This window comes from Bufo gargarizans, chromosome 1 (assembly GCF_014858855.1).
Source record: "Bufo gargarizans isolate SCDJY-AF-19 chromosome 1, ASM1485885v1, whole genome shotgun sequence".
Taxonomy (NCBI): domain Eukaryota; kingdom Metazoa; phylum Chordata; class Amphibia; order Anura; family Bufonidae; genus Bufo; species Bufo gargarizans.
The window spans coordinates 740,269,526-740,295,763 of record NC_058080.1 but is presented as its reverse complement, the minus strand read 5'-3'; the positions used below and the strand labels follow the sequence as shown (position 1 = coordinate 740,295,763).

The 26,238-nt window shown below is 47.2% G+C and overlaps 2 protein-coding genes across 2 annotated transcripts in view; one reads left to right on the top strand and one right to left on the bottom strand.

Moving 5' to 3' along the window:
- The window catches only part of WDHD1 (WD repeat and HMG-box DNA binding protein 1), a 148,696-nt gene that overhangs the window by 17,461 nt on the left and 104,997 nt on the right, over positions 1 to 26,238 (top strand). The window lies entirely within an intron of this gene.
- On the bottom strand, positions 1,028 to 13,447 carry LOC122924948. Its single transcript, XM_044276491.1, has 4 exons — positions 13,339 to 13,447; positions 8,989 to 9,016; positions 6,775 to 8,049; positions 1,028 to 3,145 (listed from the first exon to the last, which is right to left on the bottom strand). The coding sequence occupies exon 3, from the start codon at positions 7,986 to 7,988 to the stop codon at positions 6,792 to 6,794; it is 1,197 nt and encodes a 398-aa protein (XP_044132426.1). The 5' UTR covers positions 7,989 to 8,049; positions 8,989 to 9,016; positions 13,339 to 13,447; the 3' UTR covers positions 1,028 to 3,145; positions 6,775 to 6,791.

Genomic DNA, 26,238 nt, shown 5'->3' with positions numbered 1-26,238 from the left:
TTGCCAAACTCAGACAACACTATTAAAAGAGAACCTGTCGGCAGGATGAGCATTGTTTAACCAGGCATGCTGCGTGGTAGGGTTGATCCTGCTGATTAAAATGATACCCGTCTTGTGAAAAATCGGTTGCAGTGTCCCCGAGAATACAAGACTTTTACTCTTTATGCAAATAGGGGCTTCGGTGCACTGAGGGGCAGGGCCTTTCCTGTGCTGTTCACACCCCTCGGTGCACTGGGGGGGGGGCAGGGCCTTTCCTGCGGCGGTCACACCCCTCGGTGCACTGAAGGGCAGGGCCTTTCCTGCGGTGGTCACACCCCTCGGTGCACTGAGGGGCAGGGCCTTTCCTGCGGCGGTCACACCGCTCGGTGCACTGAAGGGCAGGGCCTTTCCTGCGGCGGTCACACCGCTCGGTGCACTGAAGGGCAGGGCCTTTCCTGCGGCGGTCACACCCCTCGGTGCACTGAAGGGCAGGGCCTTTTCTGTGGCGGTCACACCCCTCGGTGCACTGAGGGGCAGGGCCTTTCATGCGGCGGTCACACCCCTCGGTGCACTGAGGGGCAGGGCCTTTTTCTGCGGCGGTCACACCCCTCAGTGCACTGAGGGGCAGGGCCTTTTTCTGCGGCGGTCACACCCCTCAGTGCACTGAGGGGCAGGGCCTTTTTCTGCGGCGGTCACACCCCTCAGTGCACTGAGGGGCAGAGCCATTTTCTGCGGCGGTCACACCCCTCGGTGCACTGAGGGGCAGGGCCTTTCCTGCGGCGGTCACACCCCTCGGTGCACTGAGGGGCAGGGCCTTTCCTGCGGCGGTCACACCCCTCGGTGCACTGAAGTCCTCATTTGCAAAAATAATATAAATAATTTCTTTCCCTCGGTAACGCCGCACCCAATTTTCACAAGACAGATAACGTTTTAAATCAAATGGACCCACGCTACCAGACAGTGGTTTATTGGGGTCGATCCTGCAGACAGGTCCTGGAGGGCCCCTTTAATTCCACTTCGCTCCCTAGAAATGATCACAGGACCGGAATTTCATGCCAGATTCTTATACCTTTATTATATATATTAAAATTCACTGATATCCTCATCTTTATTGAATTTCTATTACAAAAATCAGTGCAAACGCCATAAATGCTGAAATCTTCTACAACTATTCCCAAAAAAAGAAAGAAAAAAATATAATAAATTCAGAAATATATAAAGAATATTAAGCAATAAATCACCCTGGTTAGTATAATACAACGTGCAAACCTCTGACAACCACACAATAAATACTTATTTGTGATAGAAGTGATCCTGCCAGCAACCCACAGAAGATCTTAGGTAAAATATTGTAGGAAAAAAAAAAAAATATATATATCTTTATATGGGCGTGGGGAGAGTACCAGGCATCACAACCGTACATGTGTTAAAGGAGCCATCCGAAATTAACAAAAAAAGAAATAGCGCCTCTTGTGGCCGTACCTGGTATTGCAGCCCATTCAAGTGAATGCTACAATACTAGATACAACTCATTGAAATGAGCGGCGCTATAAATCAACCCCTGTAATTCCTATAGAGGGAAGGGAAATAGTTGGCACCACTGAAAAATACTCAAGCAAAATTTGTTTTGTCCAATACTATGAAACTCCCATCCCCCCATTTTCCTTAGCACCCATTTTTTTTGGATGCTTCGTACCCCTGCCCCAGATATCACCTGTAGCGTCTACTTTACATTTTAGTCATCTGCAGCTGTAAGTGAAGGGATGATCCTACATTGATTTGCTGCATTTCCAATTTATTGCTAATAGATGAAGAATTTGAATTTTAGGCCGGCCATACACATCAGAAAGCTGGCGCCCCCCTTCCTCAGCCGAGCATGCATGTCTTCTCATTAAGGGCTTGTTCACACGAATGTATGTGTTCCATTTCCATATTGCGGACCGCATATGCAGATCCGCAATACAAGGACACTGTCAGTGTCAATTACGGATGCGGAACCCATTCACTTCAATGGGACCGCAAATCAAGAGGTACGGAACGCTACGGAAGCACTACGGAGTGCTTCCATGGGGTTCCGTACTTTCATTCCGCAAAAAGATAGAACTTGCTCTATCTTTTTGCGGAATGGGTCTGGATCCGTCCCGGAGCCTTCACGAACGTTCTCCGTGCATTGGGGACCACAAATTGCGGAACCCATACGTTTGCGTGAACAAGCCTTAAGGGAAAGGTTATGAGCTGCTGCCAGAATCCTCTGGCAGCAAATTATCTCCCTTGCTCACAAAACGATTGGGCATGCTGCAGTTCAGCAGCCCAATCCTTCTTTCCCCTGAAATCTGCCATCAGGGGGAGCATTGGAACACCCTACGCTCAAATACCATATTACGGTATTCTATATTACTGGGGATGACCCCCCCCCCCCATCTAATAGATACGCAATTGTTAATTCATTGCAATGGGCGCTGCGTAGTGCTTTATTTCCCCTGTGGTGGCGCAGGACACCATGAAATCTTCTTATACTTAGGGGGGCTCATACACACCACAGTATGTATTTTGTGGTCGGCAAAACACAGATCCGCAAAAAGATACGGATGACGTCCATGTGACATCCGTATTGCATCCGTTGTAATAATGCCTATCCTTGTCTGCATATTCTATAATATAATCTTTTTTGGCGGTGCGGACATAAGGAAACAGAATGCACACGGAGTCATTTCCGTTTTTTTGCGGATCCAGTGAACAGACATTTGTGTGCATGCTCCCTAAGGAAAAGAGTTTGTCCAAAATAGACATAACAGAAAGGGCTCATTTCGAGCAGCACCCAAGGCATCTTGCATCGTTTTTTTGAACCCCCCCCCCACCATGTTATACTTTACAGAATTTAGGTGACATTCCCCTGGTAAGAATATTGCTTGTGAGGCAAAAGAAGAACAAAGTATACAAAAATTACAAAAAGAGGCTTCCACATAACCTGCGTGTAAATATATTTCCTTGTATCGGTAGAAAAAGCGAAACATTGTCCGTATAATGAATCCGGAGGAGCGGCCGCGTCACCCGCGTATAGAAGACATCCTCCAGATTTCTATCGGCTGATCAGTTCTGGTGTAGGTCGTACGATGGCCTGGGTTCATGAGGGGCTTTGGAGCTTTTCTTTTTAATTCTGGGAAATCTAAGAAGAGGGGGAAAAAAAAAAAAGACAGGTTTATGCAACAAGAAGTATGTGACCCCCCCACATATATTACATATAGGCAGTATACAAGTCAATTCTCAGGTTTTAAAGAGTGGAGCAGTCATTCGTTTATCTATATGGCTCTATTCACACAGGGCATATACACTGATTTTCCGCCAAGAAATGGCAAACATAACATCCGCTGCGTACACAGTAGCAGCATTTAGCGAAATGTCACCCTTGCACTAAAGGGAACATAAAATAAAATTTGCTGAACGTCAAGTTACGCAGCAGATTTCCACTGTGGATTTTTAGCAAAGAACAGAGTGAAATTCACAGCACAGTCAATGAAAACTTCACATGTAACAGGCAGATTTTGCAGCAGAAATATTCAGGTGGCAATGAGGGATTGTGCGGTGTAGTATAGAGGATCTGTCAGCTCTGCTGTGCGGTGTAGTATAGAGGATCTGTCAGCTCTGCTGTGTGGTGTAGTATAGAGGATCTGTCAGCTCTGCTGTGCGGTGTAGTATAGAGGATCTGTCAGCTCTGCTGTGTGGTGTAGTATAGAGGATCTGTCAGCTCTGCTGTGTGGTGTAGTATAGAGGATCTGTCAGCTCTCCTGTGCGGTGTAGTATAGAGGATCTGTCAGCTCTCCTGTGCGGTGTAGTATAGAGGATCTGTCAGCTCTGCTGTGTGGTGTAGTATAGAGGATCTGTCAGCTCTGCTGTGTGGTGTAGTATAGAGGATCTGTCAGCTCTGCTGTGCGGTGTAGTATAGAGGATCTGTCAGCTCTGCTGTGTGGTGTAGTATAGAGGATCTGTCAGCTCTGCTGTGTGGTGTAGTATAGAGGATCTGTCGGCTCTGCTGTGTGGTGTAGTATAAAGGATCTGTTACCTCTCCTGTGTGGTGTAGTACAGAGGATCTGTCTGCTCTATACTACACCACACAGGAGAGCTGTGTTTCCCAACCAGTGTGCCTCCAGCTGTTGTAAAACTACAACTCCCAGCATGCCCGGACAGCCTTTGGCTGTGCAGGCATGCTGGGAGTTGTAGTTTTGCAACAGCTGGAGGCACACTGGTTGGGAAACACTGGTATAGAGGATCTGTCAGCTCTGCTGTGCGGTGTAGTATAGAGGATCTGTCGGCTCTCCTGTGCGGTGTAGTATAGAGGATCTGTCGGCTCTCCTGTGCGGTGTAGTATAGAGGATCTGTCGGCTCTCCTGTGCGGTGTAGTATAGAGGATCTGTCGGCTCTCCTGTGCGGTGTAGTATAGAGGATCTGTCGGCTCTCCTGTGCGGTGTAGTATAGAGGATCTGTCGGCTCTCCTGTGTGGTGTAGTATAGAGGATCCGTCAGCTCTGCTGTGCGGTGTAGTATAGAGGATCCGTCAGCTCTGCTGTGCGGTGTAGTATAGAGGATCCGTCAGTTCTCCTGTGTGGTGTAGTATAGAGGATCTGTCAGTTCTCCTGTGTGGTGTAGTATAGAGGATCTGTCAGCTCTGCTGTGCGGTGTAGTATAGAGGATCTGTCAGCTCTCCTGTGCGGTGTAATATAGAGGATCTGTCGGCTCTGCTGTGTGGTGTAGTATAGAGGATCTGTCAGCTCTCCTGTGTGGTGTAGTATAGAGGATCTGTCAGCTCTGCTGTGCGGTGTAGTATAGAGGATCTGTCAGCTCTCCTGTGCGGTGTAGTATAGAGGATCTGTCAGCTCTCCTGTGCGGTGTAGTATAGAGGATCTGTCGGCTCTCCTGTGCGGTGTAGTATAGAGGATCTGTCGGCTCTCCTGTGTGGTGTAGTATAGAGGATCTGTCAGCTCTCCTGTGCGGTGTAGTATAGAGGATCTGTCAGCTCTGCTGTGCGGTGTAGTATAGAGGATCTGTCAGCTCTCCTGTGCGGTGTAATATAGAGGATCTGTCGGCTCTCCTGTGCGGTGTAGTATAGAGGATCTGTCGGCTCTGCTGTGTGGTGTAGTATAGAGGATCTGTCAGCTCTGCTGTGCGGTGTAGTATAGAGGATCTGTCAGTTCTCCTGTGTGGTGTAGTATAGAGGATCTGTCGGCTCTCCTGTGCGGTGTAGTATAGAGGATCTGTCGGCTCTGCTGTGTGGTGTAGTATAAAGGATCTGTTACCTCTCCTGTGTGGTGTAGTATAGAGGATCTGTCTGCTCTATACTACACCACACAGGAGAGCTGTGTTTCCCAACCAGTGTGCCTCCAGCTGTTGTAAAACTACAACTCCCAGCATGCCCGGACAGCCTTTGGCTGTGCAGGCATGCTGGGAGTTGTAGTTTTGCAACAGCTGGAGGCACACTGGTTGGGAAACACTGGTATAGAGGATCTGTCAGCTCTGCTGTGCGGTGTAGTATAGAGGATCTGTCGGCTCTCCTGTGCGGTGTAGTATAGAGGATCTGTCGGCTCTGCTGTGTGGTGTAGTATAGAGGATCTGTCAGCTCTCCTGTGTGGTGTAGTATAGAGGATCTGTCAGCTCTGCTGTGCGGTATAGTATAGAGGATCTGTCAGCTCTCCTGTGCGGTGTAGTATAGAGGATCTGTCAGCTCTCCTGTGTGGTGTAGTATAGAGGATCTGTCAGCTCTCCTGTGTGGTGTAGTATAGAGGATCTGTCGGCTCTCCTGTGCGGTGTAGTATAGAGGATCTGTCGGCTCTCCTGTGTGGTGTAGTAGTATAGAGGATCTGTCAGCTCTCCTGTGCGGTGTAGTATAGAGGATCTGTCGGCTCTCCTGTGCGGTGTAGTAGTATAGAGGATCTGTCAGCTCTCCTGTGTGGTGTAGTATAGAGGATCTGTCAGCTCTCCTGTGTGGTGTAGTATAGAGGATCTGTCGGCTCTCCTGTGCGGTGTAGTATAGAGGATCTGTCGGCTCTCCTGTGTGGTGTAGTAGTATAGAGGATCTGTCGGCTCTCCTGTGCGGTGTAGTATAGAGGATCTGTCAGCTCTCCTGTGCGGTGTAGTATAGAGGATCTGTCAGCTCTCCTGTGCGGTGTAGTATAGAGGATCTGTCGGCTCTGCTGTGCGGTGTAGTAGTATAGAGGATCTGTCAGCTCTCCTGTGCGGTGTAGTATAGAGGATCTGTCAGCTCTCCTGTGTGGTGTAGTATAGAGGATCTGTCGGCTCTCCTGTGCGGTGTAGTATAGAGGATCTGTCGGCTCTCCTGTGTGGTGTAGTATAGAGGATCTGTCAGCTCTCCTGTGCGGTGTAGTAGTATAGAGGATCTGTCAGCTCTGCTGTGCGGTGTAGTAGTATAGAGGATCTGTCAGCTCTCCTGTGTGGTGTAGTATAGAGGATCTGTCAGCTCTCCTGTGTGGTGTAGTATAGAGGATCTTTCAGCTCTGCTGTGTGGTGTAGTATAGAGGATCTGTCAGCTCTCCTGTGTGGTGTAGTAGTATAGAGGATCTGTCAGCTCCAACATGTCCATTTCTGTATGCCATCCCTCCATAATTTCTACTAGAAAATGCCAAAATTATTTGAGAATTGGACGTTACAGTGGTGTCCCAAAACATTCTGACAACATTAGCGCAGGGTCTGAGCTTTATCTAGAATACAATCATGGAAAAACCTAGTCTCCATATTTCAGCATAAAACAATATAAAACACAATGTCCCACGAACACTATACTCACTAGGGTGGGTTCTGGGGTCAGCCACTGGAACAGACAGCTTCATGGATATGAGCCTGGTTTAGGGTAGGATCCACCAGCTCCAGGAAATGGAGCAGATGGCCCCCACTGACCTGGAGGCACAGCACCCCATGGTATGGATGATGCAGCTCCAGGATTTGGAAATGGACTGGAGGCTGGGTATGGCATATTTGGGTTTGATGGATACTGGCCACTCTGAGATCCCCATGGATTAGAATCCCAAGGCCCGCCCTGGCCAGCTCCTGCAGGACCTGACTGACCATAAGGAGCAGGATAAGATCCACCTGGTGAGGGGCCTTGACCTGGTGCACTTGGATATGGTTGACTTGATGCCCCAGAAGGGTTGGAATAGGGTCCTGGCATTCCAGCAGGCCCAGAAGGATACTGAGCTGAAGGATATTGCCCAGGTGCATTAGGATAGGGCCCAGTTGGAGCTCCTTGTGGCCCAGTGGGCGCTCCTGGGTAGGGTCCAGAAGAGTATGGGGCATTTGGTGGATTTGGTTGTTGTCCTGCAGGGGCTCCTGGATAGGGTCCAGTAGGTCCAGCAGGTTGTGGGGCATTTGGTGCAGAAGGCTGTTGACCGGGTGCAGCCCCTGGATAAGGCCCAGCAGGACCTGAAGGTGCACTTGGTGCTCCAGGCTGAGGTCCAGATGGATATGGGTGTGTTGGGGCTCCAGCTGCATATGGTTGGGATGGTGCTCCAGGCTGAGATCCAGCTGCATATGGTTGGGATGGTGCTCCAGGCTGAGATCCAGCTGCATATGGTTGGGATGGTGCTCCAGGCTGAGGTCCAGCTGCATATGGTTGGGATGGTGCTCCAGGCTGAGGTCCAGCTGCATATGGTTGGGATGGTGCTCCAGGCTGAGGTCCAGCTGGATATGGGTGTGTTGGAGCTTGTGGCTGAGGTCCGGATGGATATGGGTGTGTTGGAGCTCCAGCTGGATATGGGTGTGTTGGAGCTTGTGGCTGAGGTCCGGATGGATATGGGTGTGTTGGAGCTCCAGATGGATATGGCTGTGTTGGAGCTTGTGGCTGAGGTCCGGATGGATATGGTTGAGATGGTGCTCCAGATCCACCACTAGAATATGGTCCTCCTGCTTGGCCTTGTCCATATGGTGTGAAACCAGGGGCAGAAGGAGCACTTGGATTTGTGCCCCAAGGGTTTGATGCAGACCAGCCACCTGGTTGCTGACCATCTTTTGGGTTGCTTACATTCTTTGACTTGGCAGGAGTAGTATCTGCTAAGGCATCCGCCAGCTATAGGAAGAAGATGCAAACATTACATGAGGACAACACCAAACACGGAAGCTATCGGCAGTCACAAATCCTAGACCTCCCACCAATTTCAATGGAATTGCTTTTAAAATGGGGCCTACATTTTTCTTAATTTTTTTGTGTTTCTGGGGGGTCAGAACACCTAAAGACTGCTAATGTCTAGACACATTTGTGCAGCCAAGAAAGATGGTAGCTTCCTCACTAAGGACCCTTTTAGGATCTGTATTGGTGGCTTTGTTAGGGGCCTCCATTGCAGATTCTAGAATAGAGCGGCATGCTGGAATGAACATCTGTAGGAACAATTGTTGGTCCCCTCTTCACCAATTAGCCAAAAAGCAAGTAGATGCTCATTTGTCAGATAACTAGATCATATAGGAGAGCGTATAAATGACCGCTTGTGACCAGCTTCTCCTCGCGTAAACAGGCAACGTGCCGCCGACCCAATGTAAAGTGTGTGGCAGTAAGGATCGTTCATCACCTCTGCACTTCCCATCGGCCCATGTAAAGGCCCTTTAAAAATAAAAAATAACTCTGATCGACTTGTTATGGTCCTGCATCAGGCCATGTAAATGGACCTTAGGGTTCATGCACACGACCGTATGTATTTTGCAGGTGACGTCCGTGTTGTATCCTTTTTTAAGCGGATCCACTGTAACAACGCCTGTCCTTGTCCGCAAAACAGACAAGAATAGGACATGTTCTAGTTTTTTTGTGGAACGAACATGCGGACACGGAATGCATATGGAGTCTTTTCCGTATTTTTTTTTTTCCAAGCCCCATTGAAATGCATAGTTCAGTTTTTTTTTACAGGTCCGTATGCGGAACGGAAGAAAAATACATTCATATGCATGAGCCCTAAGAAGGGACAGGATTAAATGCCGATAGTTTTTAATATTTGCTACAAAATTAAGCATCTCTTACCGAAAAATCGTCGGTTCCAGACATTGTCCTAAAGAAGAAGAAATAAGTGATTACAATGTTATTTTGTCATTTTACTTTGTATATACAAATAAATAAAAAGTAAATGCAACAAATCATTAAAAAATATACAAACCCCCCAAAACATTAACATAAAATGGGACTATGACAGGGCCGTTCCTGCTGGTAGCAGCCCTTCAATGGCAGGGAAGCTGCTGTATACAATATAGCATGAAAGGGCGCCCCTTTCCCCTGGAGATCCATGGCTTCCATCACTTACAAGGACACCCCTGAGATCTGCTGTGTGGACTTGCCTGTAGCACCAGGAGGTGATCCCGGAGTAGTAGAATCCAGGAGCAGATAAGCTAAAAGTCCTAAAAAGCTAAAGAAACCCCCTATATAGCCGTTTTCTGGGACTACCGTCAGGATAGGCTATTGGCCCAACATCCCCACCGATCAGCTTGTTTGGGCAGCAGCTGGACACTATATAAAAGTTCACTTGCAGTACCCCGGCATGGCCACTACACGGCGGATGGAGCCTTCTGCACTCTATAGTTTCTGGCAGCTGATCAGTGGAGGTGTCAGACACCCCCCCCCCCCCAAAAAAAAAAAAAAAACACACTCTGGGCAGGACTGGTACACTCTAAACTCTACCCAGTGCAGGACCTAATGGGTGGAGCATGCTATTCTGTTGGATCCCTGTGTCATGCTCCACCCCCTTAGCCCCTGCCCTGGGCATAGCACACTATCGGTTTTACATGGAGTGTCCCTTGACGAATTTATTGCGCCTACAGACAATAGATGTAGCAAATCACCAATTACACAAAGTTTCCAGACAGACTTTTGAGACAGTCTGATACCACCTGCAGTGACCCGCACGTGGCCATGTTTTGCAGTCCGCAAAATACGGATCCCGCCTGAGTGCATGCCACCATTTATTTTTAAAAACTTTTGTAGAAATGTCCTATCCTTGTCTGCAAAATGGACATGAATAGGGCATGTTTTATATATTAAATCTTTTTTATTTTTTTGCGGGGCCTCGAAACGCATGTGCAGATACAGACAGCACACGGGTGTGCCGTTCACGTCCTCTGCGGCCCCATTGAAACAAATGGGTCCACACCCGATCCGCAAAACAAAACGTGGATCGGATGCAGACTGAAACTACGGCCTTGTGCCCTCTGTACCCATTAGTTCCTAGCCCTAGAAAGTGCCCGCTTCCAGCAGACATTGCAGTCCTTTGAGTCATTGTTGACAGGTTTGGGTGGAGTTGTGTAAAAATGTCAAATATCCAAAGGTCTGTGTGAGCGATCTAATGGTGGCAGTGAAACACGTGGTCATGTCACCAAGCACATGGAAGCAGCTTTTCTTTGGCGTAACTTGAGGCTCCTGGACCCCAATGCAAAATCTTGGATGCCAGAGAGACCTTTGGGTCCCATGCCACAATACATTGGACCCCTATTGGTTGGTTAAATAGACTCTAAATATTTATGGTACCCCTACCCATCCAGTAGGGGGCGGCTCAATCTGTCCAGCACTGGCACGGTCACACAGTAGGGACTCCCAATATTACCGAATCAGGGTCAATTAACATGGTAGTTCCCAAACTAAGCCGTGTCCCTTTTAAAGGGAATCTGTCAGATTTCTACCTATGACTAGAGATGAGCAAATTTCTAAAGGCAGTCCGTTATAGAATTGCGTTATGGTCCCTGGTAACGCAATCCATAACGCAATTCAGCTTATACCAGTAAACTAAGCGTGAATGAATTTCATAAGCGGAAATTCGCTCATCTCTACCTATGACACCGGCTGACCTGTTACATGTGCACTTGTATATCATGGACACTGATAGGCTGAAGGTTCATTTCCAGAAACCACGGACGGCATCCATGTTGTGTCCGTGTGTTTTATACGCCGTGGTTTTCACAAGCCCATAGACTATAAAGGTGCAGGAGGGACCCATAATCACGGACAAACATAAGGCGCGCTTCCGCGGTATGGCCATGGAGCCACCGTTTGTGGAAAACTACTGATGTGACATTAAAGTCAGTGGATACGTGCGCTACCCGCTACTCCATTTTCAATGCTGCTGAGAACTCAGTCACCACTAAGGCAAATCGCGGATCTGCAAAAATCGGAAGCCGCCCGTGTGCCTTCTGCAATTAACGGAACGGGCCCATTGTAGAAATGCCTATTCTTGTCCGCAAAACGGACAAGAATAGGACATGTTCTATTTTTTTTTTGCTGGGGCACGCAACGGATGCGGACAGCATACGGAGTGCTGTCCGCATCTTTTGCGGCCCCGTTGAAGTGAATGGGTCCACATCAGAGCCGCCATAACGGCGGCTCGGATGCGGAGCCAAACAACGGCCGTGTGCAGGAGGCCTAAGGCTGTGTATGGGCCTACATTTTCCCTTTTTGGTAGCGCCCCCTGGCGTTTGTCCTTGTAGTCCTGCATTCAGTGGTGGACTGACATGCTCAGTAGCTTCCTTGCTCCCCTCCCCGTAGTGATCTGATTGTGAAGCGGCCGAGACACCTTTCTTTCATTCGTCCCCCAATTCTAACTTCATAGTAATACACAGCTCTCTCTCTCTGTAGACAGTGGAGATTATGGGGGCAGCACATACCCCATGTATCTCTGGAGCTATACGTTAGGGACCATCTTCATGCAAGGGTTGAGCCGATTGCTAGCCATTCTGGGAGACGCAGCTGCTGCCCCTTCACCGAAAGTCCTCCAGATATGAGAGTAAAAAAACTGCTTTAAATTATTGGGATAACCCCTTTTTCTACTATATTAGTGCAAGAGACCCAGCATTAGATTCAGCTCGCTATCCCGAGGTTCCTTACGCTCGGGATCTGCAGGGCGGACACTCATTTATAAGGCAGGACAAAGTTCAGGCGCAGTTTACGCTCATAGGGCTTTTCCGACCTGGTGGGGATGGGGGGGGGGGGGGGGGGGGTTATGCTATTTTCAGGTATATGCATATTTAAGAACATACAGACCAACAGGTTCAACCAGACCTACCTGCTCCGAATCTGGGCTGTCACTGTGCTCCTTAACCCCTTCCTCCCAAGTAATACAGCAAGATGGACAATACGACAGCTAAGCGGGTGCAGTTATCGCACTCCTGTTATCGTGTTAGATCCGCAACGCAATATCAAACCCAATGTATTCGTAGCGTAAGGCCTCGTTCACACTTCAGTGTTTGGTCAGTGATTTCCATCAGTGATTTGTGAGCCAAAACCAGGTGCAGCTCTAAACATAGAACAGGAGCAGATCTTTACCTTCTACCTAATGTCTTTGGAGGCTCCACTTCTGGTTTTGGCTCACAAATCACTGATGGAAATCACTGACCAAACACTGAAGTGTGAACTAGGCCTTAAAGCAAAAGGTTTCCAACCAGTGGGTGCAAAACTACAACTCCCAGCATCTGACTGAGGGACAGTGGGCCATAGCTCTACTCGGCTATCTCCAGAAATACCATAGAAACTCTGGGCATTTCAGGGGGAGCAGCAGGGGGCATGGGGCCCCTGTTGTCATGGCGGGGGAGGGGGGAGTTCCCAGCGGTAGGGCCCGCACTGATCTGCCCTAAGGCAGGGATGCCCACCCTGTGACCCTCCAGCTGTTGTAAAACTACAACTACCACCATGTCCTGCTGTAGGCTGTCCGAGCATACTGGGAGTTGTAGTTTTGCAACAGCTGGTGGGCTGTAGTTTGGGCATCCCTGACCTAAGGGATAACTTTTACCTACCGAGATACCCCTTTAAGTGTGCGTGGGGGAGGGGGGGGGCTTGTAAAGAGAGAGTTAGGACCCCGATTAATAAAATGAAATAAATAAAATAAAAATCTGCATCTCTGGCTGATACAAGAGAACAACAGATGGATAGACTTTGCGAAATCACAATGAGATTTGAAATGCAAATCTGAAAGGTCTCCTACGTATAACTATATTTTTGAGAGAAAAAAAAACACAAATTATATATATATATATATATATATTTATATATATATATATATTCAAGTCTTTCCCTAGACGTGTCCTCCGTTTAGGATCCGTTCCTGGCTTTGGCTTTAAAGACCCTTAACGTGGAAACCTAGCTTCAAGCAAATCACAGCAGATGGCTTTATGTAAATTGTCTTTACTGTCCCTTTAAGAAAGATTTTTTTTTTCCCCCATAAAGAAATCAGTTGTTGGATTTTGGGAAAACCCTAAAAATGTACGTGTGCCCCTCCAAGCCTGCATGAAGGATTCAGATACAATATCACTGCTACTATGTAGACAGCAGCCCCCATGTATCCCCCACAGTGAGACACAGATACATTGTAACCCATGTAACAAGCGTAAAGATTACCTCTAGGACACGCAGGGTCTCCCGGGGTCTGCAGTGGAGTCTGAGCGGAGAGAGAAAGTTGTGTGGGTCCTCCCAGGAAGAGGAAGCCTGCTCTCATCACCCAGCCCAGGTTCAAAGGCCAAAAATGTGAGTCACACCCAACAGCCTGTAGTGGAGGGGAAGGCTCAGGATCCTCTGACTGCAGCTGCTCCGCACACTCAATACCGCTCTGCCTTTATGCCCAAAGTTATTGGGGTCCCCGATTCCCCCTGCGCTGCCGAAGGCACACTGGCTTTTTGGCCTTCTGTTTGCGAGATCCGTTCAGGGCTCTCACCAGCATCCAAAACGGATCAGTTTTGCCCTAATGCATTCTGAATAGAAAAGGATCAGAATACATCAGTTTGCCTCCGTTCTGTCTCCATTCTGCTCTGGAGGCCGCCTGCAGCGTTTTGCTGTCTGCTTGACGAAACTGAGCCAAACGGATCCGTCCTGACACACAATGTTCCGTTTTCTATGACACAATCTGGCACAACAGAAAACGGATCCGTCCTCCGTTGATTTTCAGTGGTGTTCAAGACGGATCCGTCTTGGCTGTGTTAAAAATAATACAAACGGATCCGTTCTGAACGGAGGCAGACGGTCGTATTATCTGAACGTATCAGTCTGTGCAGCTCTATAACGGATCCGCACCAAACGCGAGTGTGAAAGTAGCCTAATTTTATTACGAGGCGTGCGTCTGGTGGAAAAACAAGTTCTTTTTCACCAATATTTACAGGGGGTAAATGTTAGTAAATTTGTCGTGGTCTGGCCTCTGTCGCACTCCCGACACCCCTAAGTGGGAAGCGAGGTGTAAATACGCCCATGTGACAATATATTGTCGCACAGGTGTTTAAAAAGTCGCAAAGAAGGGGTCTTGCATCGTTTTTTAAACAGAAAACTGGCGTAAAAATGTTAGTGAGCCGCCCTCATTCTCAGGAAATGGCATCATTGGGGGTCATTTACAAACAGCGCTACACCTATTTCTGGGGCCATTTTTACAACGTTTTAAATGCCAGTGTCACAATGTTTTTGCGCCACGTTCAAGGGAGTGGCGGAGGCAGGGACAGCGACCCTGACAGCTTTACCAACATTCACCAGTGGAAACAGGTGTAAATGTTGGTGATAAACGACTCCCGTCAAGGACCGGAATAGCGGATGAGGCGCCTCCTCCAGCAGCACAAAGGGGAAACAAAGACTGGCGTAAAAAGTCGGTCTTTGTAAATGACCCCCATTATTTTTTTTATGTCGGCATTTAACTCTTTAACATCCAGTTTCTGAATAACTGACACTTTTGTACATGTGGTGGCTCAGAGGCCCCAACCTTTTTTTTAAAATAAATTCCAGCATTTTATATCCATAGGTTAAAAAGAGATTAAAAAAAACGTAGTAAGACGCTGTTTGCTTGAGGAGCATCGAAAACCTTTGCGCTTTTTTCAAAAGCTTGTTATTGTACATACGTTTTTTGCAAGTACAAGGGTGGTTTTATCTGCGAGACCACCCAATGGCACGGTTTTCGCACTCACAGTCAGCAGCACCTCGATCAAATGACATAAACCAGGCCCACACGTGTATGACGGGTGTATTAGGTGTCCGTATTTCGGTGCGTATCCCACCACGACCAGGAGTTTACGGACTCGCGATCTATGAGTTTGGGTCAGTTAAACCCCTTGGTCGAGGCAGATCACACATCCAAAGTCTATAATACACTCAGGTTGGCTTGGCCTCAGTGTACAGACAGACGCGCAATTTTTGCTGTGTTTCGGTTGCAGATTTTGCTGCGGATTTCCCGGAAATCTGCAGCACACAGTGACATTCTGGGGATTTAAAATCCACACGAGAGGTCAGTGTGCCCTGCGAATATCTTACACGTCGTGGGGATTTGTTTAAGGCCTCATGCACTTTTCTGCTACTGTAAAATGCTGCACATTTTCCACACACAATTCCGCCGTGGAAAATCGCCATTGTTTACAACAGGTGTGTTCATACCGGAAGGGAGTAGTCCCATCTTAGGGCTGATGCACACGAACGTATTTTCTTTCCTTGTCCGTTCCGTTTTTTTTTTGTGGACCGTATGCAGAACCATTTATTTCAATGTGTCCACAAAAAAAAAACTGAAGTTACTCAGTGTCCTATTATTTTCCGCATTACAGACAAGGATAGTACTGTTCTTTTAGGGGCCGGCTGTTCCATTCCGCAAAATACGGAATGCACACGGACGTCATCCGTATTTTTTGCCGATCAGTTTTTTTTTTTGCAGACTGCAAAATACCTACGGTCGTGTGCATGAGCCCTTAAACATTTATGACCTGCACCTATCTCTGAAAGGGGACTCCAGTGCCCCTCTCATGTGGATGTGGTGCCTCAGAGGCGTAACTATAATTCATAGGGCCCCAAAGCAAAATATGGGACCCCCAAGAACTGATGTGAGAAAATTAAAACAGCAGCAAAGATAGCAACTTTATGTATAATAGCACCACATATCAGAAAACCTTCATTATAGCAGAAAGCCACCATATTGTTATTCCCCACAAAAAGGGACAATGTTCTTGCACTTGATTGGGTCATCTCCACCTTAGGGCCCCATTGCGAGTGCCATGACTTTAGTTATGCCTGTGTGTGGCTGCCGGAGGTGATCAGAACTACAGGGAAAAAGACTGACTAGACGGTAATTCCCATTCGCTATTTTCTGCAGACGACTGGCGGTGAACGCACATAGGATCCATGCAGATTTATGTGCGTTTCTGCATCATATCCGCGACAAAACCCACAACTTCTAATTGCGGTTTTTGGTGCGGATTAGAGGCGTTTTTGCTGCAGTTCTCCATCGAAAAGGGTGTAATCTGCTCCTAAAACTGCAGACATAGTTTACATGCTGCAGATTTGGAAATCTACACAGAAAGAATACGCAAAGTGTACATGATATTTGCGTACGCTCATACACTTTGCTAGTACTGTACTACGCTGTGGGTTTTCTGCACGGGAGTCCACGCGGAAAAAAAACGTGCATATTTTGCAACGTCTGCAGATGGCCTAATCGTTCTGATCGCCTCTGGCCGTCACATCCAGCCAGGAGAAGGCTGCGATGGGAATACGACTTTCATTTCCTTTTTATGGATTTTGGTGTTTGTTTTGCTACGTTTTGCTATTTTCTATGCATTTTCTTTATGACTTTTACACAATGTATCGCCCCGGATGTTGTGAACTTTAGATGTGTTTTAAGCCTCATTCACATGTCAGTGTTTCATGGACGTGTATTGTACGCGTTCTCCACAGACAGCACGCTTCCCCATTTATTTTAGGCAGCATTCACACGACCGTGTTGGTTTTGCGGTCCGCAAATCACGGATCCGTGTGTTCCGTATGTCTTCAGTTATCTTTCCGTTTCCATTCCTTAAGTCTATATAATACGGACGTGGTGCTTCCGTGTGTCATCCGTTTTTCACGGTCCGCAAAAAACTGAAATGGGGTTTCCTAGAATGTTTTCAGTCCAGGGGTCCGCAAAAAACGGATGACATACGGATGCATTTCCGTGTGCTATCTGTTTTTTACGGACCCATTGACTTTCTATGGGGCCATGGACCGCAATTTGCGGCCAAGTATAGGACATGTTCTAAAATAAAAGGAACAGACACACGGAGCAGACAGCACACGGATGACAATGAAAGGCATTCCGCAATTTTTGCGGACCCATAGAAATGAATGGACCGTGCATTGTCTGCAAAAATTGCGGAACAGACGCGGAAGAAAAACACAGTCGTGTGAATGCTCCCTTAATGTATGTATTCAGACATCAGTGTTTTAGCACTGTCCGTGGGTCCGTGTTTTTAGCACGGATGCATGCTATATTTTGTCCGTTCGCGGATCCATCACGTCTATTATAGCCTATGGGTCCGTGAAGACCACTAATGCAACACGCATGCTATCCATGTTGCATCCGTTTTTCACGGATAATTAAGAAGAGATGCTTTGAAAATAATTTTTCAGCTGTTCAGTGTCAGTGAAACACGGATGCAACACGGACCCTACACGGATCCTTCACGGATGCATCACTGACCACCTGCTCACGGATTTGAGCACGGACACGGATGTGTGAATGAGGCTTTATACAATACAGCTCTTCTCTTGCCTTCTCTCCAGGGTGTCTGATTATCTCTGACAGCCGAGCAAATTACCTACAACTTTCTTTCATTTAGGGCTCATGCACACGAACGTATGTATTTAGCGTCAGCGTGCATTCTGTATTTTGTAGAACGGAACAGGTGACCCCTAATAGAACAGTCCTGTCCTTGTCCGTGATGCGGACATACGGAAATGGAATGCACACGGAGTAACTTCCATTTTTGTTTTTGCAGACCCATTTAAATGAATGGTTCCACATTCGGTTCGAAAAAAAACCCCGTAACGGACACAGAAAGAAAATACGTTTGTGTGCATGAGCCCTTAGGCCTCATGCACACGACCGTATCATTTTGCAAAACGCAGATACTGGCTGCTTGCATCCTGCATTTCCCCTTCCGCCGCTCCACACTGTTAGGCTTATTGCACACGAACTGTATTGCGGACCACATTTGCATTCGTGCATTCCGCATTACGGATACGGACCGATTCACTTCAATGGGTCTGCAAATCCGGTGATGCGGAATGGAACACTTACGGAGTGCTTCCGTGGGGTTTCGTCCCGTACGTCCGTTCTGCAAAAGGATAGAACATGTCCTACCTTTTTGCAAAACGGCAGGATGGCATACTCATTAAAGTGAATGGGTCCGCGATCCGCTGCGGCTGCCCCACAGTGGATGTTCGTGCACGACCGTATGGCTTTTTCAGTGTTTTGTGGTCCGTTTTAAATGGATCCGTTGTTCCGTTTTTTTTTGGTTTCCGTTTTAACATATGGCATATACAGTAATTACATAGAAAAAATTGGGCTGGGCATAACATTTCAAATAGATGGTTCCGCAAAAAAGGAACGGATGCATTTACGTATGTGTTCCGTTTTTTTTGCGGACCCATTGACTTGAATGGAGCCACGGAACGTGATTTGCAGGAAATAATAGGACATGTTCTATCTTTCAACGGAAAGGAAATACGGAAACGGAATGCATACGGAGTACATTCCGTTTTTTTTTTTTGTGGAACCATTGAAATGAATGGTTCTGTATACGGACCATATACGGAACGCAAAAAACGGCGTCGTGAAAGAGGCCTAAGGGAGAGTCCAGTACGCCCCAATGTTCTAGTCTGATAACTTGGTCACGACTTGCTCTCTCGCTGTAACGTGTGTTTCTCACTTTCCGTATTCTGCATAGTTTCATCATCTTTTTCCTTCCTTATGGTAAAGGTCCGCACATGAAATACTCCGCTACACACAAGCGCACGCTCTGCGGTCTTCATGTTCAGGACCGGTTTTTCCTGTCCTGTGTAGTGCGCGTCACCAGTTGTTTCAACAAACAACACAGCAAATTTGGCTCGTTCCGGATAAACATCAAGTAATAGCCGACGACAGCCTGAAAAATCAAATCCAACATAGCGGGTCCAAATTTCAACTTTTTAGATGAACCTACAGAATAGGTGATAAATGTCTGATCACCGGGACCCCCGTCGGCTGTCCTGTCCCACCTCACTGCGGTCATGCAAAGTCTGAATGGAGCACCAGTTGAGCATGCCCCCCCAATGGAGACAGGCAAATATGGCGCTCATAGACCTTGAATAGGCGCATGCAGGGCGGCCGCTCTGTGGAGATCGTGGGGCGACAGTGTCGTCATGGTAGAATCTTTGTATGATCCCTAACCATGTTATCTGCAATGCTCCAAATCTTAAAGTCCAATCTAGGGGTAAAGGAAGGAGAAGCATGACTCATGGGGGAATTTAAGTCTTCGTGTTTTATTAGGAAAAACTTGGGTGTGTCCCTTACAACCGAAAAATACAAATGAGCCAATAGGAGCGATGTATATATCCCCACAGTATGCATCTGGACACAGTTAGGGATACTTTAGCGCGGGAAAACCCAAATCAGAGGAATTCCTTTGTCTAGATACATGACGTCTCCTCTGTGGCCATCAAGCTTTTATACCAAATAGTGCAACCTAGGTATATCCAAAATTTTATTATGTTTAACCTCTTCCCACCCTGTTGCCATACATGTATGGCAGGTGCCATAGCAATCAATCACATACATTTAAAGGGGTTATCCAACCGCTATAAATGCCCGGGCACCGCATACAGGTTATACTTACCCCTGCGTCGCTCCTGATGCCGCCGCTGCATCTCTCTGCTGCACAGATCAAAATATCCGGTGGCGGGGCAGCCAATAGCAGGCCGTGGACGAGAACAAGCCTCCCTAGCGTCACCCATGATGCTAGGGAGGCTTGTTTCCGTCGCAGCCTGCTATTTTTTGATCCGCGCGACGGGGAGATGCAGCAGCGGCCATGCGGGCATCAGGAGCGAGACGGGCCAGGGTAAGTATTAACTGTATGCAGTGCCCGGGTATTTTGGGGGGCATTATAGCGGTTGGATAACCCCTTAAACCCCCTCAGATGCCATCGTCAAAGGTCACCACGATATCTGGGAACGTAAAAACCCGGAGGCGTGGGCTCCCCCTGACGCAGATTGGGGAAGCAAGATGGTGAATGTGCCTCCGTCCTCCTGAATGATCCGAGGCTACCGCACATAAGTTCCTGTGGAGCCCCTGCCTGTGGCAGGTCTCCATAGGAACATAATGTAATCCTCCTAGACTCCAATGCTACTGCATGGGAGTCTATGAGAATAGCAATCCGATGATTGCTTGTTATAGTTCCCTATGTGAACTATAAAAAAAATGTCAAATAAAATATATATATAATTTTAAAATATGTAAAAATTCAAATCACCCCCATTCCCCAAAGTCAAAATACATAAACAATAAAAAAAAAAAAAACATCATGTATCCCATGCGGCAATGGCAAAAAAAAAGTCAAATTCGATTTGATGCTTTTTGGTCGCTTAACCTCCCACAAAAAAGGTTGTAAAAAGTGATGATAAAGTCATACACACCCCAAAATGGTATAAATGAAAATTACAGGTCGCCCTGCAAAACAAATGAGCCCTCACACAGCTCTGTACACATAACTACAAAAAAGTTATAGGGGTTAGAATATGGTGATGAAAAGAAAAAAACTATTTTATTTTCAAGGTTTTTATTTTTTTTCAATATTAAAACATAATAAAAACTATACAAATGTGGTATCGTTGTAATCGTACTGCCCCAGGGAATTAAAGTAAAAGGTCAGTTTTACCCGTAGGGAACGCCATAAAAACAAAAAACATAAAAATGCATTTTTTTTTCAATTACACACTATTTGGAATTTTTTTCCAGCTCCCCAGTACATCATATGCAATACTTAATGGTGCCATAAGAAAGTGCAACTTGTCCCACAAAAAATGTGAGCAGAAAAATAAATAAAAAAATTATGGCCCCGGAAAGGCAGGGAGCGAAAAAGGGGGGGGGGGGGGGATTTCCTGGGATTCACATAATGAAGAGCTTTCTTTAGGATAAGTCATCAATATCTGATCATGGGGGTCTGACTCCCCTCATCCCCACCAATCAGCGGTTTGAAGAGTAGTGTTGATCACGAATATTCGAATTGCGAATTTTAATCGCGAATATCGGCACTTCGAGAATTCGCGAATATTTTGAATTTCGCAAAATATATTCGTAATTGCGAATATTCTTTTTTTTGTGAAAATAACAGTTCATGCGAATTTTTATGCGAAAATTTGTATGCGAATTTTTGCAATCAAGAAAATAATGCCTGGAATTCGCGAATTCTCGAATATATGGCGAATATTCGCCTAAATATTTTCGAAATATCGCGAATTCGAATATTGCCCCTGCCGCTCATCACTATTGAAGAGGTGGTGACCGCTGCGGCCTCTTTCTCGGCCTGTGACATTTATCGGTCACATGACCTATGTGCAGCTCAGTCCTATTCAAGTAAATTAGCCCGAGCTGCAATACCAAGCACATCCACTGTACAGTGTAGGGCGCTGTGCCTGGTATTCTGTGAGGAGGCTTCAGCACTGATCGGCGGGGAGTCGGGCATCCTGAGGATAGGTCATCAATAATTTACTCCTGGAAAACCCCTTTAAATTCTCAGAGGTCAGTTACTTGCCTCTGTAATACAATACTCTGTCCACCAGGGGGTGTTATACTGTGAACCCATCCAATATATACTGTACGTACGTGAAAGTGAACATTTCGTCCCCAAAAAATGTCCTAATCGATAGTAAATAAATATTTCATCATCCTCTCACTTGTAGATTATAATCGCCGCTGACCGTGCTCACCCCGATATAATGCCCCCCCATCAGCCGTGTTTTTCCCGGTGATCTGATACGGCACCCATATCACCGCTGCCTGGAACCGTATGGCTGCACCTTCCTGATCTCACCGACGGGACTGTCAGAAAGCCTGATTACTCCAGCCTGCCCGGCGGAGAGAGGAAACATGGCTGCATGTCCAAAGGTCACGGCTTCACAGGAAGGAAATTGTCACCGCACTACTTGATCCATAGAGATTGTAGCGGCAGCGCGGCAGGAAGCCGATAATGTAATTTATCATCGTAATGGAGGCACCTCATAAATAAGTAATCATGGCGGCCGTTCATCTTCCTGTAAAACAATTGGAAGGGGGTGGGGGGGAGTAAATATTCCTCAAATGTAAAATTCACGTAGAACAGACCGCAGGCTGCGCCGTACATGAATCCTGACAACAAAATCCCACAAATCCGGCATCTGATAGTCCAGAATTTAAAGGCACGTTCATGTGTACTGATTATTTTGTAATACATGGTCAAAACGGATACCGGCCGTGAGCGTTCCGGATTTTGCGGTACGGGACATCCGGCCCATAACAGAACAGTCCTATCCTTGTCCGTAATGCGGACAAGAATAGGACATGTTCTATATTTTTGCGGACAGAATGTTGTGCGCATCTTTTGTGGCCCCATTGAAGTGAATGGGTCCGCATCTGACCCGCACTACATGCGGATCGGATGCAGACATAAAAATGCGTTTGTCTGCATGAGGCCTAATAAAGGGATCCCCCTCTATAAGACTAACCTTCTAGGACAGGACATTTAGGAGTTATACAATTTAATAACCCTATAAGGGAGTTATTGGGGGGGTCCCTGTTTAGGACCCTCATCACTTGGAGTGGTTATAAAGGGCGTCTCTCTCGCTCTGGAGGACCTGTCCTGTCGTGTATTACACAGATGTGAATGGTCCCTGTGTAATTCTTCACTTCTCCTGTGGTGGCGCTGTAGGGAAATTGAGCGCTCACTGCCAGGTTTCCCCACAGATCCCAGTTGATCGCTAGAGATCCCAACAGGAGGACATTTTATGATCAACTTATTGTGAAGGTGCCCTTCAAACAAATAGGGATTGTACAAAGCTGAGGACCTGAAGTTATCCTCTATCCACAGGACTGGGGATAACCATTAGATGGGTGGGGGTCCTAGCGCTGGGACCTCCAACGATCATGAGAACAGGGACCCGGTTTGAACGGAGCAGCCAGTCGAGCGTGTGCCCTGTCACTCCATTCATTTCTATCTCCAGGACTCCCATAGATATGAATGTACGAGTGGCTATACGAGGCCTAGTTTTATGCCAAAGAAATTAGTTTTTTTTTTAATTGGTGCTGTTTGAAAGCACATTACTTTCTTTGTAATTTATATACCGGTAAATTTTTTGCTTTGCAAATAGAAAAAACGAATTTTGACATGTTTTACATTATTGTTTACACTGTCCATATTTCAAACCTGTTATACTAGTTGTTCAGGTTATTTCAGACGTGTGGATACCTATTAAATATAGTGTTTTTTAGCTTTTTACATAATAAAATGTATTTTATGTTAAATAATGGTGTATTTTATATTTTTTTGCTGTTTTTTACCATTTTTTTCTTTTATTTTTTTATCCCATTAAATGGGTTATCCGAGACAAAAAAATGCCCCCCATATGCCGGACCCCTCACGCTAATTCTACTTACCTGGTTCCCCTCGCCGCTCCTGATCCCCGCACCGCCGCTGCTGCTTCTCCCCATGCGCGGATAAAAACATCCAGTGTCCGGGAGGAGCAGCCAATGGCAGACAGGGACGGGAACGAGCCTCTCTAGCGCCACCCGCGATGCTAGGGAGGCTTGTCCCTGCCTGCCATTTGCTGCTCCCCCCCCCCCCCCCGACACCGGATGTTTTTATCCGCACACAGGGAGAAGCAGCTGCGGCGGTGCGGGGAGCCAGGTAAGTAGATTCAATGTGAGGGGCCCGGCATATGAGGCATTTTTTAGTCTCGGATAAGCCTTTTAAGTAATTACCATTTTACTAAATAATTTTATTCTTATATTGTATTAACATATTCCTGTACGCTAAAACATTGTGCTCTGTGTTTCTTTTGCGCGGGTTGGGGTTAGGGCAACACTAGCAGGGGGCGGACTGGCCATAGACCCTACAGGGAAACTTCCCGGTGGGCCGATGCCCAGGTGGAAAATGGAGCAGGAGCACGGAGCGGGGCAGCTGGTGCTTGGCACCACAGAGCGGCAGTTTTTGGGGAGGTATTTTGTGCTTCTGGGGCAGTATTTTATCATGGACTGTGATATTTGGCGATATAATGTGCCGCAATATGGCACCGCTGACCTCGCCTATCTGTGTCGGCCCTGCCTTCTGTCAGTTTTGCCCCGACCACAAAATGGGGTCACTTTTATTTTTTTTTCAGGGCCACTTTAAGTTCCCGGTCCGCTCCTGAACACTAGTGCGCCCTAACAGCGGTATTACTGAACCTACAGACCTGGGGTCCTTTCTAGGTCCTCACGGCTGGCTGCAGAGGTCTCACCCAGCCTCCGATCAGATCACTGGGAGGAGGGGGAAATCCGCTTTGATCATGCTGCGGTCACAGCTGGGATTGGAGCGACCTCTGATCCCAGCTGTAGAGCAGAAGGCTGCTCTAACCCTGGTTTCACACCTAAGCGTTTCTCAAACGCGCGTTTCTATGCGCGTTTTTGTCGCGCGTTTTTATGCACGTTTTTTGTAATAGTAAACGCGCGTTTGACGCGCGTTTGGGTGATTGACAGCAGTGTTGTCCAAAGAGTCTATGGCCCAAACGCGCGTCAAACGCCCCCAAAAAAGCTCCTGTACTTGTTTGAGCGTCGGGCGTTTTACAGCGCGTTCAAACGCGCTGTAAAACGCGAAAATGTGAACCAGCCCCATAGGGAAGCATTGGTTTTCATGTGTTGCGCGTTTTACAGCGCGTAGGAACGCGCTGTAAAACGCTCAAGTGTGAACTTAGGGTAAGAGCGGGAGTGCTTAGTTACAGTCCATCCATAGCCCGGGAGGGATCACAGAAGCTTCCTCTACAACAGTGACGACGATGGGTGGTTGCTATGGGTTAAAGCACACGGCAACAGCTGACTTCATGGAAGTAGGTCAGGGGGTACTGCAGTCGTCTCAGATGTCAGACAGATTTCCTGCCCCGGACACTTAGGCGTCTTCCTCCTCTTTAAAAGCTGCACTCGTTAGGGGTCTACACGAAGGAAATACTATTGAATTCTCCGTAGTCAATAAACCCATTCCCTGAAAGCTTCCTGTCCTCCGGCCCCGCGAGACTGTAATGTTTACAGGATCGGGTGGTAGGAAATTCCCGGAACTTCTCTCGTTTCTATGTTGGAATTTCTGCATTGAGCAATTTATCATGTGAGACTCTGGGGACAGAGACGGCGCGCCTTGTCAGAGGCCTGCGTCAGTTCCGTCTTAGGGCTCATGCACACAAACAGATTGTTTTTCCGTGTCTGTTCTGGGTTTTTTGCGACCCAGATATACAGTAGATCTATTCGCCTCAATGGGGCAGCCAAAAAAACGGAAATGACTCCTTGTGCATTCCGTGTCTTTATGTCCGTTCCGCAAAAAAATAGAACATGTCCTATTATTGTTCGCATTACGGACACGGATAGTGCTGTTCTATTAGGGGCCAGACGTTCCTTTCTGTTGGGATCCTCATCTCTTGGCCATAGTGGAAAGAGGTCACAAAGAGCGTCTCTCGCTCTGGAGGCCTCATGCACACGACCGTTCTGTATTTTGCGGATCCGCAAATCACAGATGGCATCCGTGTGCGTTCCGCAATTTGAAGAACGGCACGGACAGCCATTGATATGACTGCCTATTTTTGTCCGCAAAACGGACAAGAATAGGACAGGTTATTATTTTTTTTGCGGACCACGGAACGGAGCAACGGATGCGGACAGCAAACGGAGCGCTGTCCGCATCTTTTGCGGCCCCATTGAAGTGAATGGGTCCGCATCCAAGCCGCAAATACTGCGGCTCGGATGCGGACCAAAAGAACGGTTGTGTGCAAGAGGCCTTAGGCCTCCTACACACGACAGTATTTTTTAACGTCCCGCAAAACGTGGTTCCGTTTTACCGTGATCCGTGTCCGTTTTTTCTTCTGTGGGTCTTCCGGGATTTTTGGAGGATCCACGGACATGAAAAATGAAAAAAAAAATCTATGTCAAGTTTGCCATTAAAATGATAGGAAAAAACGGATCACGGACGCGGATGACAATCTTGCGTGCATCCGTGATTTTCACGGACCCATTGACTTGAATGGGTCCGTGAACCGTTGGCCGTGAAAAAAATAGGACAGGTCATATTTTTTCACGGCCAGGAAACACGGATCACGGATGCGGCTGCAAAACGGTGCAGTTTCCGATTTTTCCACGGACCCATTGAAAGTCAATGGGACCGCAGAAAAACACGTTAAACGGGACAACGGCCACTGGTGCACACAACGGTCGTGTGCAGGAGGCCTTACACAGACAACCTACTGATGTGAATGAACACTTTGTAATGCTCAATTTCTCCA

Coding starts and splice junctions, on each gene's coding strand:
- LOC122924948 (XM_044276491.1), bottom strand. CDS start 7,988: ATGGTCAGCAACCAGGTGGCTGGTCTGCATCAAACCCTTGGGGCACAA.